We start from the raw sequence: 18,529 nt of genomic DNA, 5'->3' as shown, positions 1-18,529 counted from the left end.
GTCTCACAAACAGTTGCCAGCAATTAAATGGAAACTTATCGATGTATAATATAACTCCATCAATGCTATCCCTGATTACCTGAAGGAAGGGGAAGTTAATGCATAGTCGTGAATATTCTAGACTCGGCTCTAGACTGCTACTAATTTAGTCAATGTGTCCCTATAAAACTCAGTTCCAACTGGCTATCTGATCCAGTAAGTGTCTTCCAGAGTCTAAGAGCACCTCTGAGTTTCACGTGTTCACCAATGCTGAAGGCCTTCCACTGTGATAATTTGAAAACTGAACTTCTAGGTCATCTTTAACTATGACAGCCACACAGACAGATCACACAAAATCCTATACACACAAATAGATCATAGAGCATTTTCATAAAGAACTGTACCATTTCAAATACTACTTCTCACAAAATATTGTTCCAATAATATTAAAAAAACTTTCATAGAGATATTAAAAGTCCTCTTACCACATTGCCTGCACAGACACAGGTTTGAATATGTGAACTCTGTTATCTGTTGATACGCTGAACCCACTAAGGAAAACAGAATGAGACAAAAATCCATAAATGAGAGTACGTTATTTCAGTTGTGAGTTTTCAAGGCTGTTTCCCAGGCTAGCAATTGCTGGCTCAGTAGAAGGTATCATCAGGCACTTTGTGTAGAAGTTAACTGGAGTATGGGACTTGACTGAAAAGCTTCAACGAATTGTCTGATTTTATCTACCAAGCAAAACGAATGGACTCCCACATTAGAGTCAGGGAATTACATACTGTTTCCCAGCTGTAGCTATGGACAAACTGTTCTGCTGTATGTTTCTATTTGGAAGTCTTGTGGGTTCTTAGCAAACCTGACCCGGGTTTTATAAACTGGAGCAAACATCTTGGTCTCTTGGGGACACATTCTAAAAACACCAGTAGGTGGGGGTGGGGGTGTCACTGGAAAGAACTGGCACAGGAATGGGTTATACTGTAGGCTGACAGCTGGCAGAGGCAGCAAGAGGTTATTTGAAACAGAACATATCATCCTCTGGGAGAGCACTGCAACAGTCCCACACGCTCAGATTAAAGAGTGAGCCAACAAACCAGTTCTTCTTTGTTTGGATTCTTACCATAGTCGGTCTAGAGGAGTAGAAGTGAGAGGCTCTGGCAAGCCGTATTTTTACTCTACTTTACAAAACAGGAGTTTAAAAGGACTCACTGAGCTGCTGACATGACAGTTCAGTGGGCATAACGGGCCTCCCATTCAGCTGAATGAATGGGCACTAAGATGGAACCCCACCCCTTGGCTTTCTGTAGGAGAATAAACAGGGAAAGCTCTTACCCATCACCATCCAAATGAATTAGGGTGTCACTCCAGAGAGGCAGGACTAAGCCCATGGTACAAGTGCTACTGCAAGACAAGAAATAGTCCATAAGTTACTTCCTGTTACTCTAGGAAGCAGCTGTTTATTAACTCGTTCACTACAAAGGATAAGTCCCTAAGCTCTAAATTCTGACATAAGTGCAGAAATTTCTATCATATTACTAGTAACCCAACATATGTGCCCAGGAGCTGTTTTAAACAGGTGTTAGTTAGGTCCCTATGTATTAAACATAGAGAACTTATTGACTGAGCTTCCTTTACTGCTGTCTTGCAAACGGCCACTGTCTAAAAAGTCCAGGTGATCGCTGACTTGCAATTGGCAGGTCTCAGCCCAAGTTCACAGCACCCAATTCAACTCAGAATTATTTCTAATGCCAAGAACTATTGCTAGTTACTGAAGACCTCTGAATATGTGATTTGCTCAATGCTAATCCTGAGGTTTACATAGATTTATTAAATACCAGAACAACAAAAAAAGAAGGTGGTTTTATCCCAGTTTTACAGATGAAACTGGAGCACAACACAATTAAATAATTTGCCTAAAATTATACAGTTAATGCCAGAATCCAGATTCCAAAGCCCCTCTGACTCCAGAGCCTATGCTCTTAACCATGCTTCGCTGTTCCACCTCCTACATCTGGTGTTCTTTCTACTATACCATGCTGCTTTTCTAAGATATATTGGAAGGGAGAGGGTGTGGGAGCCTTTGGGAGACTGGATGGAGGGGAAAATGGTTTATGGCAGCCTTAAGGAGAGAAAGTGGCAGAGTTCTAAGGTAGATTATAGTTGTCCAGAGAAGTGGTGTGATAGAGACACAATTGGGAGTCCATGGCTTCCCATCCCAACCTGTTCCATTAACTTAAAACTAGTTTCCTCCCTGAGATAGAGTGTGATTTAAATAATATTTTAACATACCATACTAGAGCTACACTTTTTTTGGTTGTTGACATTCTGTTTCACCCTGCATTTCAGCAATGCTGTTTCAGTGCACAGCCACCAAGCACTGTTTTATTTATTTAAGTTGTAATGAGTCTGTTTTGTCTTTCTAACTTGGTTACAAGCCATTAACAATTACTTTTCCCTTTTAGACTATTGACCACTGTGCCACCAGGGAAGCCCCCAAACCACCTTCTTTATTGGGCTGTTTTGAAGGTTAAATTAGATAACACCCCCCCCCCAAAATGTGTACAACAGTGTCTAAAACACAATAACAACTACCACGTATTGAGCAGTTATACTATATCAAAAGATCTGGATTCGATCTCCTTCAATATTTCAATTCGTTTTGACAAGTTACTTAACCTCTCACAGCCTTAACTTCTTCATCTTAAAATATAGGTAATGGGGCTTCCCTGGTGGCGCAGTGGTTGAGAGTCCGCCTGCCGATGCAGGGGGCGCGGGTTCGTGCCCCGGTCCGGGAAGATCCCACGTGCCGCGGAGCGGCTGGGCCCGTGAGCCATGGCCGCTGAGCCTGCGCGTCCGGAGCCTATGCTCCGCAACGGGAGAGGCCACAACAGTGAGAGGCCCGCGTACCGCAAAAACAAAAACAATTAACAAACAAAAAAATATAGGTAATGAAACCTAAGCCTCACAGGGTTATCATAAAAATTTAAAATATTTAAAGTGAAACAATACATATGAATGTATTGTCATGTAAAACAAATGTTGAATATGAATCTGTGGTGGGTGCTCTAACACAATGGAAAGTGATTTGGGCAGGGCAGGGCAGGGTGGGGGACATTATGAAAAATGCATTAAAAACAACATGGGGAATACTGAACTCCCGCTGCTGCTGGTGTCACCACAGAGCTGACAAAGGACATTCCCTAGCTGGGCTGTATCTCAGGCTCTGCACTGCACTTGCTGGCCTGTGTCACTCACTCCCAACTCCACTAGTGATTCCAGAGTTCAGGAGATTCAAATCAAGATTGCAACAGCTTAGGCACATTGTAACCTTGGGCCTGAACTCCTGAACAGCTATCAAGCCAGGCCCTGGAGGGAGGAAGACTGCTCCACCACTGTTTTTGTTGACTACATGTTGTGAGTACAAGGAAAACCTGTTTTGAAAATGGCTTCCCAAGGTTGAGCGAGTTATTTTTAGAGTAGTTTTTTTTTTTTTTTTTTCCCTTAAGTGAATGCTTAGCTAGGCCCTAGCAGCAAGTATAATTTGGGTGTAAACATGAAGGATTTATAGCTTAGTGACAAATCTAGAAATTAAGTAACTACAGAAGATACCGAAGGTCCAAAAGAGTGTGATCTCTGAGCTTGTGACCAGATACCAGTTAAACTTTAGACAAGTGACAATGATTTGCAGGAAACAAACATCACATTTTCTGCTTGTATTCAGGTCAGAATGCTTTTTTACATTAAGAAGTACCTTTTTCACATGACAGGAAGGAGAGGCCTGAATTAGGCACACCTAATATTTTTATCTAGTTTATCTTGAGTCTCATGAAATTTTCTCCATTAAAGTATAGTTACTTATTTTAATAGATACTCATCCCATTAAAAAATTATTTATTGAGTGCCGCTATGTACCAGACATTTCAAGGTGTTGGGGGTGTGAAGAAAAATTATAAAATAATACCATAAAACTCTATTACTTTATAACTTGAAATATATACCAAATGCAATTTGGAAACCCAGGTTATACTTTTTATTTAAAAATTTATTACATAAAATATAACACAATACTCAAAGAACTTATAAATAGGCTAAAAAATTGGCTGTAATATATCTTGAGAATTACTTGGGATGAGCATGTCATAAACAATCTGGGTCCCACTTTGGTTTAATACTGTTTTGAAACATTAACTTTTTATATTCTCAGATACAAAATGATACAGATTCCTTCAAACAGCAACTGAGATAGAAATGATACTAGATGACTTGAGCAACAGTATTCTGAAGTGGGCAGCAATTTTATTACTGTCCAAGCTCATTCAAACAGAGGGTGTAGGGGAATTCATAATATCGGATTTACCAAATAGAATGAAAACTAGTTTCTATAGCTTTTCTTGTCACATTTTGTCTTCCATAAAGGAAAATTTTCTTTTGTTAGTCAGATACGATTCAGGCAGGACTATTACCAAAGACAGATGCAGTTTACTGAGGATAAATTACGGGGCACCCACATTAATAAGCATTCTTTATGATTTCTGGGAACGTTTAGGACAAAGTGAAAGAGAGATAAGGTTAGACATCTGATTTCCCACACTCTGGGTCAGGAGAATCTGAAGTTGTCGCCTTCTCTCTCTAGGGCAAGACTCAAATGACATTTCCATGGAGCTCCAGTTCCTGTTTTATGGGATTTCCAAAGGAGTAGTCAGGGAGAACCAAACAAAGAAAATAAGATGGAGAGCAGCACTGTCCACCTGATCTTTCTGCAATGATGGAAATGTTCTATAAGTGTACTGTCCAACAGGGAAGCCACAAGCCACATATAGCTAGAGTACTTGAAATGTGGCTAGCTGTGGCTGAGGAACTAAAATTTTAATTTTATTTAACTTTAATTTATTTAAATAGTTACAATGTGATTAGTGGCTATTGTACTGGACAGTACAGATCTAGAGACATAAAAACCCAAATCAGAGGTCTTAAAGTACTAATGAATGGAGGCAAGGTAGGTATTCTTACAGGATAAATGCTTATTGAAAGATCTGTGTTGCTTAGCTAACACCAGAGGTTAAAACCATGCAGGAGAAAAAGCTTCCTAAATGTGGTTTACAAGCCTGTGTAATTTCAGAGGGTACAATTAAAGGCTGTAAGTGGTATACAAGGTAACAACTCTGGCCTTGTGATCCTGGTGAACCGGCATATCATTTTCAGGTTGACTGCTATGTACAAGCTCAGGTAAACGCTAGTTTGGGAATCTTTCTGGTGACAATGATTTTCTTTTTCCTTCCAACATCAGGACAATGAGAATCACTCTTAGTCTCCTCTTCTCTTTGCGGCTAAATTCTCCCAGGCCTGGGTCACACCCCTAGCTACTCCACAATCGCATTCTAGTCCTGAACCAGGAAGTCAATGCTTTGAGATATCTGGCAGGATTTCCTGAGGCTTATTATCTACAGCATAAAGATCTGCTTAGCTGCCACATTCCACAGTCTTCCCAAGGTTTCTCCCCAAAAAATGGGAAAATAAAATGGAAAGCAACAAACCTTACAGGCACAAAAAAGCCAGGTGATACATGGTATCTTTAATCTTAGGATGTATAGTGCTGCTAAAGCCAAAGGTAAATGATTATAAAAGGTTCTGTTTTGAGTTTAAACAATCATCCCCCCTGCCTTTTTTTAACTCAGAAGAAAAAAGGAAGTGTAACATTTGACAAAAGCAAGGTGCAAGGCCATGGATATAAGAGACTGGAATTAAAGTGGGCTCTCTTTGAACCCAGAACCCACTGGTACACTATCACAAAGGGTGTGTGCCCCAGAACCACCAAATGAATCATTTACTGCTTAAAATAAAGTGGACTGCAAAGAAAAGCCAGTTCCCCCCTCCCTTGGAGATAGAAATTTAAACCATTTGCTTTATATCATTACCACCTAAAGATGAGAGGAAGAAGGTAAGGAATAGTGGTAAATTAGGAACACACAACCAAAGACATTCATTAAACATTTTTGTCTCTCAAGATTGTGTGACTAAGATACTTTTGATGTTCTCTAGTTTTACACACTGAACTTCCAGAGTAGAACTGCATAAGATGTTTTTGTGATAACTCAAAAGGTAACTGGAGTGCGTTGCTTAAAAAGAGGTTTTCTCATTCTCCCCTCTGTGGTACCATACCTGTCATTAGAGGAGAAATCCATTCCTAGGACGATGCTTTCTTCAGTGTCTTGTCTACCATTAGTTGAGACCACTACCATATAGCGTGTTCGATTCTGGTAAGTACTTTCTAGTCTTACCGCCTGGAGGTTAATAGACAATAAAGAAATTAAGAAATTTAGAAGATCAATTTTAGATCATTCAACCCTTTTTACATCACTATTTTAAAGCATACTCAAGGAGATAGGAGAGCCAGTAATTAGCAGATCTAAATTCAAATCCCAGTTCATGTATTAACTGTGAAAACTTCAGTAAGTTAATTGGAGGGAAATATAATAATACCTATTCCATTGGGTTGTAAGAATCATATGAAATAATGCATGTAAAGTACAGTGCTTGGCATATACTAAATGCTCAATAAATGTTTGCTATTAGGATAATTTATAACAATAACGATTACCAGGGCATGTTCTAATGATCTAAGAGTGGAATGTGAGGTATATGAATGTGAGCACCTGACTCATAGATCCATGTCCTGCAAACAATTATAAGAGGAAGCAAAGTTTAATATCTAAGAGGAATATGCTCTATTGCATTCTTACAGATTACACACTACAAGATTTTCTTCTTTAGTTTCAAATATCAGAAGTTTATATTATTTTTGTCAAAATTATGATATTTTAAAAGGTCCTTCAGAAAATTCAAATATGCACATGGTCTTAGATGATATTAAGGATTTACTGTTAGTGTGATAATGGCATTGTGGTTATGCCTTTTTCTTAAATATCTGCAGTGAGATGACCTGAAGCCCACGTTTTACTTTAAAATCTTCCAACAATGGGAAGCAACAAGATGTTCTTCAGTAGGTGAATGGATAAACTGTGGTACCTCCAGATAATGGACTAAAAAGAAATGAGCTATCAAGCCATGAAAAGACATGGAGGAATCTTACAGGCATATTACTAAGTGAAAGAAGCCAATGTGAAGAGGCTAGATAGATAGTATGATTCCAACTCTATGACATTCTGGAAAAGGCAGAACTATGGAGTCAGTAAAAAGATCAGTAGTTGCCAGGGGTAAGGGATCACCAAGGATTTTTAGGGCAGTGAAATTACTCTGTATGATACTCAAGTGGCAGATACGTTTCATTACACATTTGTCAAAACCCATAAAATGTATAGCACCCAAGAGTGAACCCTAATGTAACCATGGACTTTGAGTAATAATGATGTGTCAACGTAGGTCCATCAGTTGTGACAAATGTTCAGCTCTTGTGGGAGATGGTGATAATGGGGGAGAGGCTATGCTTGAGTGGGAATAGAGGGTACGTGGCAAGTCTCTGTACCTTCTGCTCAATTTTACTGTGAACATAAAACTGTTCTAAAAAATGCAGCCTATTAAAAAAATTTGCTAAGAGAGTAGATCTTCTATTAAGTTCACCATCATTGTCATCATCCTAAGGAGGAGGAAGAGGAGGGAGGGAGGGTTGGAGGAAACTTTTAGAGGTGATGAATATGTCTATGACATAGACTGTGGTAATGGTTTCACAGGTACATACTTATCTCCAAACTCATCAAATTGTATATATTAAGTATGCACAACTTTTTGTATGTCAATCATACCTCAGTAAAGTGGTTTTTAAAAAGTTCCAGCAAAGAAAGAATAAAAGGTGGAGATAGATAAATGAAAGAAATCTGGCAAAATGTTGATGGTTATTAAAGTTGGGTAACAGGTTCATGCAGACATATTTTCTACTTTATATGTTTGGGAATTTTCTTAATAAGAAGGCTCAAAAAGATACTTTATAAACAAAAATAAAGTAAAATGGCTACTAGTCAACATTCATTCAATTATTTACTCTGTATCTACAGTGTATATCATCAGAGCAGCCATGAGGATTCAATGGTGGAAGAGAGAGATATGGTTCCTGCCCTCACAGACTGTACAGTCTAGACTACTCTTCTTTTTATCCATTAATAAAAAGCCAGGAAGATGTGCACTGGAGGCAATATCCTCTGTATAACATACTCTCCCACCCCCACTCCTTATCTCAGAAGAGGAACGGTTCCAATCCTATCACCTGGCTCAAGAAATCTGTCACAAATTTTTTAGAAATTTCTATCTGGAATTCTTTCAGCGCTACTCTTCTTGGAGTCTCCTCCTTTGTTCTGTCACTATTCCAAAAGTGGCCAGGCAAAGAGAAAAAAGAGACATCAAATGACCCACTTAAAAAGGCAGAGGTGAGTCTCTCCTGGCTATCTTTTCACCTCTATTCTGATACTCCTAGGAAAAGCTACTTGTAAGCACAAACACCTGAAGTAACTACATTAAGCTTGTCTCTAATAAAGAGCTGATACACCAAGAATGTAATTCCCACCATACTAACTCCATGTACCAGGTAGAGAGCTGTACTGCTGACTTTTATGTTCCATGAAATAAGAGAACATTTCAAACCGAATTCACTTGTGAGAAGCTAAGAGGAACTAATATTTAAACTGACAAAGGTCTAGCCCTATTTGGCTGGGACCAAGTGAGCATCATACACATAGAGCTATGAGTAGTAGTAAATGCACATGAGGAGGACTGACAGGCAGCACAGACTCTATGATTCTAGAAACATTCCACAAAATATTAAACTAACCAAAAACCTGGTGCAGGTAAACTACAATTTCTTATAAACAAGATCTCAGATACTATTACATATCTAAACCTGGGCTTGCTTTGGCAAGCTCTGATCTAACTGTTCAGTTTCCTGAATATGTATGTTAGAGGCCTTTTATCCTGTCAAAGCTCTGAGAATTTCTGGAAAGGCTTGCGTGCAAATGGCATGGAAACAACTGAACTATGCTTCTGATCATTTATCTGTAACTTCTACACCAACTAGTGGGGACTGACTGGCTAAGTTGAAGCTGATAAAGGTAAAAACAAAAACAAACAAAATACCTCCATAAATATTAAATATTATGCAAGTTATCAGGCCGGTAGCAAGTTTCTTTGTGATATTCAAATAAAACATTAGTTGTTTCTCTTTTAAAAGTGAGGTGTGTATGGTGTGTTTATCTATGTATCTATTTAAAATATAAAGAGCATTTCAAATGTTTGGCCTTCCCTTGCTTAATCTAATCAGAACAGAAGATCCTAAACATAATGGGAAAGGCCCCAGTCATCTCACAACTGATTTAGCCTTGAGAAACTGGCACATCACAGATTCATTCCATTTTAAGCTTCTTAGATGGAAGAATAGCACTTAGAGGTCTTGGGATTTGATCATGGACCTCTAGATAGCACCTACAGTTATTACTAAACGGAAGTGGAGCTTTAATCAGTGGGTGAGAAGTCATGACATTAACTTAACACCTACATCCTAATTAGAAGGACAAGGTCAAATTTTTTTTAAAAATTTATTTATTTTTGGCTGTGTTGGGTCTTCGTTGCTGCGCACGGGCTTTCTCTAGTTGCAGTGAGCGGGGGCTACTATTTGTTGCTGTGCATGGGCTTCTTATTGCAGTGGCTTTTCTTGTTGTCGAGCATGGACTCTAGACACACGGGCTTCAGTAGTTGTGCCATGTGGGCTCAGTAGTTGTGGCACATGGGCTTAGTTGCTCCACAGCATGTGGGATCTTCCCGGACCAGGACTTGAACCTGTGTCCCCTGCATCGGGAGGCGCTTATTAACCACTGTGCCACCAGGGAAGCCCCAAATGAAATTTTTTTATAAAAAAATTTTATTTGCAATGCCAGGGGACAGACCTGAGGCTTCGAAATTCCCTTCAAGCTTCAAGATTCTAGATTAAGGAAATAAATAAAAATTTAAGAGCCACAGCATAGAGAAAAAACTAATACCCACCCTGGTTTGAGGTATATTTCACTCCTGTGTTGGGGAGATTAACAAAATCTAGTAATCTAATTTGATTCATTAAGTCAATCAGAGAAATATAATTTAAAATGGCAGTTTGCACATAATACCCTAATATTAGAATTGGCAGGAATTCCAATGTTTCCTCAGTTTCCAAAACTCACATGGAATAGATGACAAATAAGGCAACAATTCAGATGCATTTGATTAAAGTTCTCATTGAAAAGGATACTACTGAAGTTTACTCTAATCGCCCAAATAAAATAACATATTGGATTTTTTTAAACGTCTTTAGTGGAGTATAATTGCTTTACAATGGTGTGTTAGTTTCTGCTTTATAACAAAGTGAATCAGCTATACATAAACATATTATCTCCATACCTCCTCAACATTTTGGATTAAAAAATATTTTTCTTATCTATCTGTCTATCTTTCTGTCTATCTAGGGCTGCATTGGGTCTTCCTTGCTGCTCGAGGGCTTTCCCTAGTTGTGGTGGGCAGGGGCTATTCTTCGTTGTGGTGCACGGGCTCCTCATTGTGGCTCACAGGCTCTAGAGTGCAGGCTCAGTAGTTGTGGCACACGGGCTTAGTTGCTCCACGGCATGTGGGATCTTCCCAGACCAGGGCTTGAACCCATATCTCCTGTATTGTCAGGTAGATTCTTAACCACTACGCCACCAGGGAAGTCCCAACTTTTTGGATTTTAAAACGTGGCAGCAATAGCAACTGAGAAAATTATTCCAAGAAAGTCCATTTATTGCTAAATTTGGAATAGTACAAGTTTCAGGAGAACTGGATCCAGCAATCCTAGGTCTGAGAAGTCATCTCATTTTCAAAGCTCATCTTTATCAAAGAATGTTAAAACCTCCCTTGTTTAAATGCTTAATCTGATTATAAGCAGTTCACAAACCAATACAACTTCTCTGCTCAGCATCATCCAGCACCAGGAAATACTCCTCCTTAAGTTTACACTGCGCCTTTGTCTTTAACCTATTTCCAACAAGAATCTTACATCATGCCCCTACATGCAATGTTTATCCTGAGGAAAGCCACATTATAAAGTCCCAACGTCAGACAGGCAGCTCACGCAATCCATCAAGAAAGAAAGGTTTCAAAAGTATGCAAAAATATTAAATTCGAGCCCAAAGAACAAAGTTAATACCTAAAATTAAAATAGACTTCAGATGTGACACTAATGAACGAAAGAACACTGTCTTCAAAAGAAACAGAGCTTGAGGGAGTCTGGATTTTATTATTTAAAAAAATCTCTATGAAATTCTTAAAAAAAAAAAAAAGACCCTATGGGAGGACTTCCCTGGGGGGTCCAGTGGTTAAGACTCTGCCCTTCCAATGCAGAGGGTGCGGGTCGGGGATCTAAGATCCCTCATGCCGCAGGGTGCAGCCAAAAAAAAAAAAAACCACAAACCCCTGCAAACCCAATGACTTATATCTGTGCGGGCATTAAAGACAGATTTATTTACTGACATGGAAAGATACCCAAAGGAAAGTTTGACAAAAGCAAGCTATAAAACAACATTTAGATTTTCACCTGTTTAAAAAAAAAAAAAAAAAAAAAAAAAAAAAGATAAAAAAGGCACTCTCTGACATGACACATACTTTTTTTCTTCTTTCATTTCTGAGCTCAGATCAAGTACAAAAACCTTAATAGTTATAAAGGTTAGTAGTAAAATCTCTTCATCATGGCTCAGAACTGATTAGCCTTTCATACACACACTGCCCCTCCCCCCAATGTCATTCAACCACTGACAAGTCTTCAGTGATCCACTGTCACCTTATAAGTACATAAGCCCTTACTTAGGTTTTAAATTACTTTATACTTTTGCTTCTCAGTACTACAGAGATCATGCATTAGGTAGACTGCAAGGTTTTCTGATGCTCAGATTTGGCTATTTTCATCACTGACCCAGTTCAGTAAGAGCAGATCGCAGAGAATCAGACACATACTCGTACACGTACACTTAAGACTAGAAGGATACTCATCCAAACAGTAAGAATGGTTTTCTTGGAGTATAGGATACAAAGTGATTTTTACTTTGCCTTTATGCCTCTCTGTACTGTCTGATTAAAAAAAAAAAAATTAACCCCTTTTTCTTTTTGGAAAAAAAAAACCAAAACAAAAAAACTCATTTTCTTAAATTATCCTGCAAATTACTCAAAAACAACTCCTAGTGCCTTGTCAGCACCTCACTGCTAGTTAAAAACACTAGCTGAAGTTACTTTAAATGTTAGGAAAGCTCTTAATTTCCCAGTCTATTTTTAAATAATTAAATGGGTCTTTGATAATATGCAAGAGTACTGTAAAACCACTGCCTTCATTTTATCAGCTATGGTTCTCCTAAGTACTAAAGCTAATGCTTAAGATTGTATTTACAATGCAGAGCTTCCCTGGAGGAAAAATTAGTTTAGTCCTATTTTCAATGCTAAAACAAAATGTGGGATTTAGTGCCTTTATTTGTTGTTGGGTTATTAAAAAAAATAAAAGCAAGAATTTCAGTTAACTATCAAACTTTTAACCTTATGCACAATCCCCAGAATGAGAGTTTCAGCATTTCAAATTTAACTCAAAACAAAAGGCTTTGCTTTCAGTCTACAAATGCTCCTTTCAGTTAGAAAAGTGCTAATTTGTCCAAAGTCACACAATGTATTCACTCATTTTCTTGAAGATGACTCACTCAATAATCTGAAACATAATGACTATGTGTTTGTAACAATTCAAAACAACTGCTGTAAAATGGCTTGTCACTTAAACTCTGAATTAATTCAAAGGCGTCAGTTACATTTTTTGAATTTATATTTTATAAATGTAAAGCAGCTGAAGCTGCATACTTTAGCAGGAAAGAAAAACTTTAATTGCCAATTCTGCCTTCGTAACTGCTCCCTTATGCTTTCCCATAAAATTGGTTGAAATTATTTTAACGTTGAGAGGTGCAACCCAAACTCTGGAATTTTATTAATGAGAAAGAGAGAAAGTGAGTGATAGACCTCAGCTTTAGCTCTATCAAAGCAGATAATTTTTGGAAACTAGCCACAAATTTCTCTCTCTATTTCTAATATATGCAAGTGACCATTATTATGGGTTTTAGAGGGGGTTGTTCTCAGAGTGTGATTCCTGGAACAGCACCATCAGCATCACCTGAAAACTTGTTAAAAATGTAAATTATCACTGCCTCCCACTCCCCAAATCAAACTCTTCGGGTGGAGTCCAGCAAATGTCAGTTTAACAAAGCTCTGGAGGTGATTCTGATGTACCCTAAAATTTGAGCATCACTGCTTTAAAATACTAATGCTCTAAGAATTGGACCCCACTTTTTTCACTTAAAAAGAAGTGTTTAAGATAGAAGTATATCAAGAAATATAGACAAGATTTATGTAAGTATAATGATACATTAGGATTAGGATATAAAATAATTATGGAGGGATTTCTTATTTCAATTCCTTTAAATTTCAAAGTGAGTTTCTCAACAAAAATTAGTGGCCATGTCAAGAAGGCTACAGAGGTAGCATTCAGGAGAAAAAATGACAGAATCTAAACACAGAATGATCAGTGTAATTACCATACAGTTCAGAGGGCTGATCATCAACTTTCCAATCATTCATGTATTCTACTCATTATCTCTCTTTCCCAGACACAAAGCAGAGATCAGCTATTTGGATTTCCACAGATACATTAAGTTCAATTTCCAAGTTATCACCTTAGCCCAGAAGGGCTCATCACCACGCACCTGAATTATTGCAATAACTACCCAGCAGGCTTCCTGATTTAAGTTGGCTGCCTCCTCCCCTCTATTCTGTATTAGCTTCTGAGGAATCTTTCTTAAATACTGTAGCTGTCAAGTGCTAATGAACATTCTCCAGGATGGATCATATCTTGAGTCAAAATCAAGCCCTGGTAAATTTAAGGAAATTGAAATCGTATCAAGTATCTTTTCCGACCACAACACTATGAGACTAGATATCAATTACAGGAAAAAATCTGTAAAAAATACGAACACATGGAGGCCAAACAATACACTACTAAATAACCAAGAGATCACTGAAGAAATCAAAGAGGAAATCAAAAAATACCTAGAAACAAAGACAATGAAAACACGATGAGCCAAATCCTATGGGATGCAGCAAAAGCAGTTCTAAGAGGGAAGTTTATAGCAATACAATCCTACCTCAAGAAACAAGAAACATCTCAAATAAACAACGTAACCTTACACCTAAAGCAATTAGAGATAGAAGAACAAAAAAACCCCAAAGTTAGCAGCAGGAAAGAAATCATAAAGATCAGATCAGAAATAAATGAAAAGGAAATGAAGGAAACGATAGCCAAGATCAATAAAACTAAAAGCTGGTTCTCTGAGAAGATAAACAAAATTGATAAACCATTAGCCAGACTCATCAAGAAAAAAGAGAGAAGACTCAAATCAATAGAATTAGAAATGAAAAAGGAGAAGTAACAACTGACACTGCAGAAATACTAAGGATCATGAGAGATTACTATAAGCAACTATATGCCAATAAAATGGACAACCTGGAAGAAATGGACAAATTCTTAGAAAAGCACAACATTCCGAGACTGAACCAGGAAGAAATAGAAAATATAAACAGACCAATCATAAGCACTGAAATTGAGACTGTGATAAAAATCTTCTAACAAACAAAAGCCCAGGACCAGATGGCTTCACAGGCAAATTCTACCAAACATTTAGAGAAGAGTTAACACCTATCTTTCTCAAACTCTTCCAAAATATAGCAGAGGGAGGAACACTCCTAAACTCATTCTACAAGGCCACCATCACCCTGATACCAAAACCAGACAAAGATGTCACAAAAAAAGAAAACTACAGGCCAACATCACTGATGAACATAGATGCAAAAATCCTCAACAAAATACTAGCAAACAGAATCCAGCAGCACATTAAAAGGATCATACACCATGATCAAGTGGGGTTTATCCCAGGAATGCAAGGATTCTTCAATATAGGCAAATCAATCAATGTGATACACCACATTAACAAATCGAAGGAGAAAAACCATATGATCATCTCAATAAATGTAGAAAAAGCTCTCAACAAAACTCAACACCAATTTATGATAAAAACTCTCCAGAAAGTAGGCATAGAGGGAACTTACCTCTACATAATAAAGGCCACATATGACAAACCCACAGTCAACATTGGTCTCAATGGTGAAAAACTGAAACCACTTCCACTAAGATCAGGAACAAGACAAGGTTGCCCACTCGCACCACTATTATGCAACATAGTTTTGGAAGTTTTAGCCACAGCAATCAGAGAAGAAAAAGACATAAAAGGAATCCAACTCAGAAAAGAAGAAGTAAAACTGTCACTGTTACATAGAGAATCCTAAAGATGCTACCAGAAAACTACTAGAGCTAATCAGTGAATTTGGTAAAATAGCAGGATACAAAATTAATGCACAGGGCTTCCCTGGTGGCGCAGTGGTTGAGAGTCCGCCTGCCGATGCAGGAGACGCGGGTTCGTGTCCTGATCCGGGAGGATCCCACGTGCCGCGGAGCGGCTGGGCCCGTGAGCCATGGCCGCTGGGCCTGTGCGTCCGGAGCCTGTGCCCCGCAACGGGAGAGGCCACAGCAGTGAGAGGCCCGCATACCGCAAAAAAAAAAAAAAAAAAAAATTAATGCACAGAAATATCTTGCATTCCTATTCACTAATGATGAAAAATCTGAAAGAGAAATTAAGGAAACACTCCCATTTACCACTGCAACAAAAAGAATAAAATACCTAGGAATAAACCTACCTAAAGAGACAAAAGACCTGTATGCAGAAAACTATAAGACACTGATGAAAGAAATTAAAGATGATACTAACAGATGGAGAGATATACCATGTTTTTGGATTGCAAGAATCAACATTGTGAAAATGACTATACTACCCAAAGCAACCTACAGATTCAATGCAACCCCTATCAAACTACCAATGGTATTTTTCACAGAACTAGAACAAAAAAATTTCACAATTTGTATGGAAACACAAAAGACCCTGAATAGCCAAAGCAATCTTGAGAAAGAAAAACAGAGCTGGAAGAATCAGGCTCCCTGACTTCAGACTATACTACAAAGCTACAGTAATCAAGACAGTACAGTACTGGCACAAAAACAGAAATATAGATCAATGGAACAGGATAGAGAAAGCCCAGAGATAACCCCCGCACATATGGTCACCTTATCTTTGATAAAGGAGGCAAGAGTATACAAGGGAGAAAAGACAGCCTCTTCAGTAAGTGGTGCTGGGAAAACTGGACAGCTACACGTAAAAGAATGAAATTAGAACACTCCCTAACACTGTACACAAAAATAAACTCAAAATGGATTAGAGACCTAAATGTAAAGCCAGACTATAAAACTCTGAGAGGAAAACACAGGCAGAACACTCTGTGACATAAATCACAGCAAGATCCTTTTTGACCTGCCTCCTAGAGAAATGGAAAGAAAAACAAAAATAAACAAATGGGACCTAATGAAACTTAAAAGCTTTGGCACAGCAAAGGAAACCATCAACAAGACAAAAAGACAATCCTCAGAATGGGAGAAAATATTCACAAACGAAGCAACAGACAAAGGATTAATCCAAAATATACAAGCAGCTCACACAGCTCAATATCAAAAAAACAAACAACCCAATCCAAAAATGTGCAGAAGACCTAAACAGACATTTCTCCAAAGAAGATATACAGATTGCCAACAAACACATGAAAGGATGCTCAACATCACTGATCATCAGAGAAATGCAAATCAAAACTACAATGAGGTATCGCCTCACACCAGTCAGAATGGCCATCATCAAAAAATCTACAAACAGTAAATGCTGGAGAGGGTGTGGAGAAAAGGGAACCCTCTGGCACTGTTGGTGGGGATGTAAACTGATACAGCCACTATGGAGAAAAGTATGGAGTTTCCTTAAAAAACTAAAAATAGAACTACCATATGACCCAGCAATCTCACTACTGGGCATATACCCTGAGAAAATCATAATTCAAAAAGAGTCATGTACCACAATGTTCATTGCAGCTCTATTTACAATAGCCAGGACATGAAAGCAACCTAAGTGTCCATCGACAGATGAATGGCTAAAGAAAATGTGGCACATATATACAATGGAATATGAGCCATAAAAAGAAATGAAATTGAGTTATTTGTAGTGAGGTGGATGGACCTAGAGTCTGTCATACAGAGTGAAGTAAGTCAGAAAGAGCAAAACAAATACCATATGCTAACACATATATATGGAATCTAAAAAAAAAGGTTCTGAAGAACCTAGGGGCAGGACAGGAATAAAGACGCAGACGTAGAGAATGGACCTGAGGACACGGGGAGGGGGAAGGGTAAGCTGGGACGTCGAAGTGAGAGAGTGGCAATGGACATATATACACTACCAAATGTAAAACAGATAGCTAGTGGAAAGTGGCCACATAGCACAGGGAGATCAGCTCGGTGTTTTGCGTCCACCTAGAGGGGTGGGATAGGGAGGGTCGGAGGGAGATGCAAGAGGGAGGAGATATGGGGATATATGTATATATATAGCTGATTCACTTCGTTATACAGCAGAAACTAACACACCATTGTAAAGCAATTATACTCCAATAAAGATGTTTTAAAAAAAAATACTGTAGCCGTCCCATGTAACTTCTTGGCTCAAAAACCTGTAATGCTTCTCTACAGATTACTGAAGAGGTAGAGGTACTAAAGGTATTAAATATTAGGGGTTCAGATAGGGAATGTAAATGAGTGGAGTAGTCCACGTGAAGATTAAATGGGTAGAAATACTTTTCACTTTCCACAAAGAATCATACTCATCCCATTTTTACTTTCCTACTTTTATTAGATGTTTTACTATAAGGCAACAGTGAAGCAATGATGACAAATGGTGACACTTGGCTTTAGTGTGCAGGAAACAACAGAATATGTACAAATTACAGTAAATTAAGAACCCAGGCCACACTGATGCTCTCCCCCTACCAAGTCTAGCCAAGTTTTGCCATGTAAGAATAAGGTCCCAGTGTTGCCAGAATTCTTGATTTTTCAAGAAAAGCCCCACGTCTGGATTTCTGTGTGAAATCATCCAGCTTTACAATTCTGGCTCAGATTTAAAACAACGACAACACCACCAACAAAAACCACTGTTTGGTCCAAACAAAACACATCTCTGGCCTGTGGACTGCCAGACTGAGACCTCTAGTTTGGAGCATTAAGTTCCTATTTGCCTGCCTTGTCTTTCGGTATCTTCCCTGTATTAACGACAGTCCCCATACTGAGGCAGCATTTTATACTCTTTGATATGCTTTAGTGTCTGTTTGATTCTCTCAACTGTGAGAGGTAGAAAAGAGATAAGGAAGCAGGCACAGACAGACAAAGTGATTTGTCCAACATCACATGGTTGTCTCTAAGCCCAGGTCTCCTGACTCTGAGACCAGCATAAACCTTTGGTCACTCGATCCTCTCCCTGTCCCTCTTATGTGTGCTTTTGCTTCAGTCATGCCCTCATCTAGAATGACTGTCTTCTTT

The 18,529-nt window shown here is 38.5% G+C and overlaps 1 protein-coding gene and 2 non-coding genes across 13 annotated transcripts in view; all 3 read right to left on the bottom strand.

Moving 5' to 3' along the window:
* The window catches only part of SSH2 (slingshot protein phosphatase 2), a 242,957-nt gene that overhangs the window by 44,828 nt on the left and 179,600 nt on the right, over positions 1-18,529 (bottom strand). For all 11 annotated transcript variants that reach the window (XM_059046270.2, XM_059046277.2, XM_059046274.2 and 8 more), the window contains 3 exons: positions 6,145-6,266; positions 1,318-1,386; positions 465-530 (listed from right to left, as the gene is read on the bottom strand). In XM_059046270.2, coding sequence (XP_058902253.1) covers positions 465-530; positions 1,318-1,386; positions 6,145-6,266 — 257 coding nt within the window. The remainder of the gene's footprint in view (positions 1-464; positions 531-1,317; positions 1,387-6,144; positions 6,267-18,529) is intronic.
* On the bottom strand, positions 11,616-11,685 carry LOC131747154 (small nucleolar RNA U2-30). Its single transcript, XR_009332783.1, has one exon. It is a non-coding gene; the product is annotated as a small nucleolar RNA U2-30 (small nucleolar RNA).
* Positions 11,824-11,903, bottom strand: LOC131747156 (small nucleolar RNA U2-19). The gene has a single exon (XR_009332785.1). It is a non-coding gene; the product is annotated as a small nucleolar RNA U2-19 (small nucleolar RNA).

Source organism: Kogia breviceps, chromosome 19 (assembly GCF_026419965.1).
Source record: "Kogia breviceps isolate mKogBre1 chromosome 19, mKogBre1 haplotype 1, whole genome shotgun sequence".
Taxonomy (NCBI): domain Eukaryota; kingdom Metazoa; phylum Chordata; class Mammalia; order Artiodactyla; family Physeteridae; genus Kogia; species Kogia breviceps.
The sequence above is the reverse complement of the archived record's forward strand: the minus strand, read 5'-3'. Positions and strand labels throughout refer to the sequence as shown.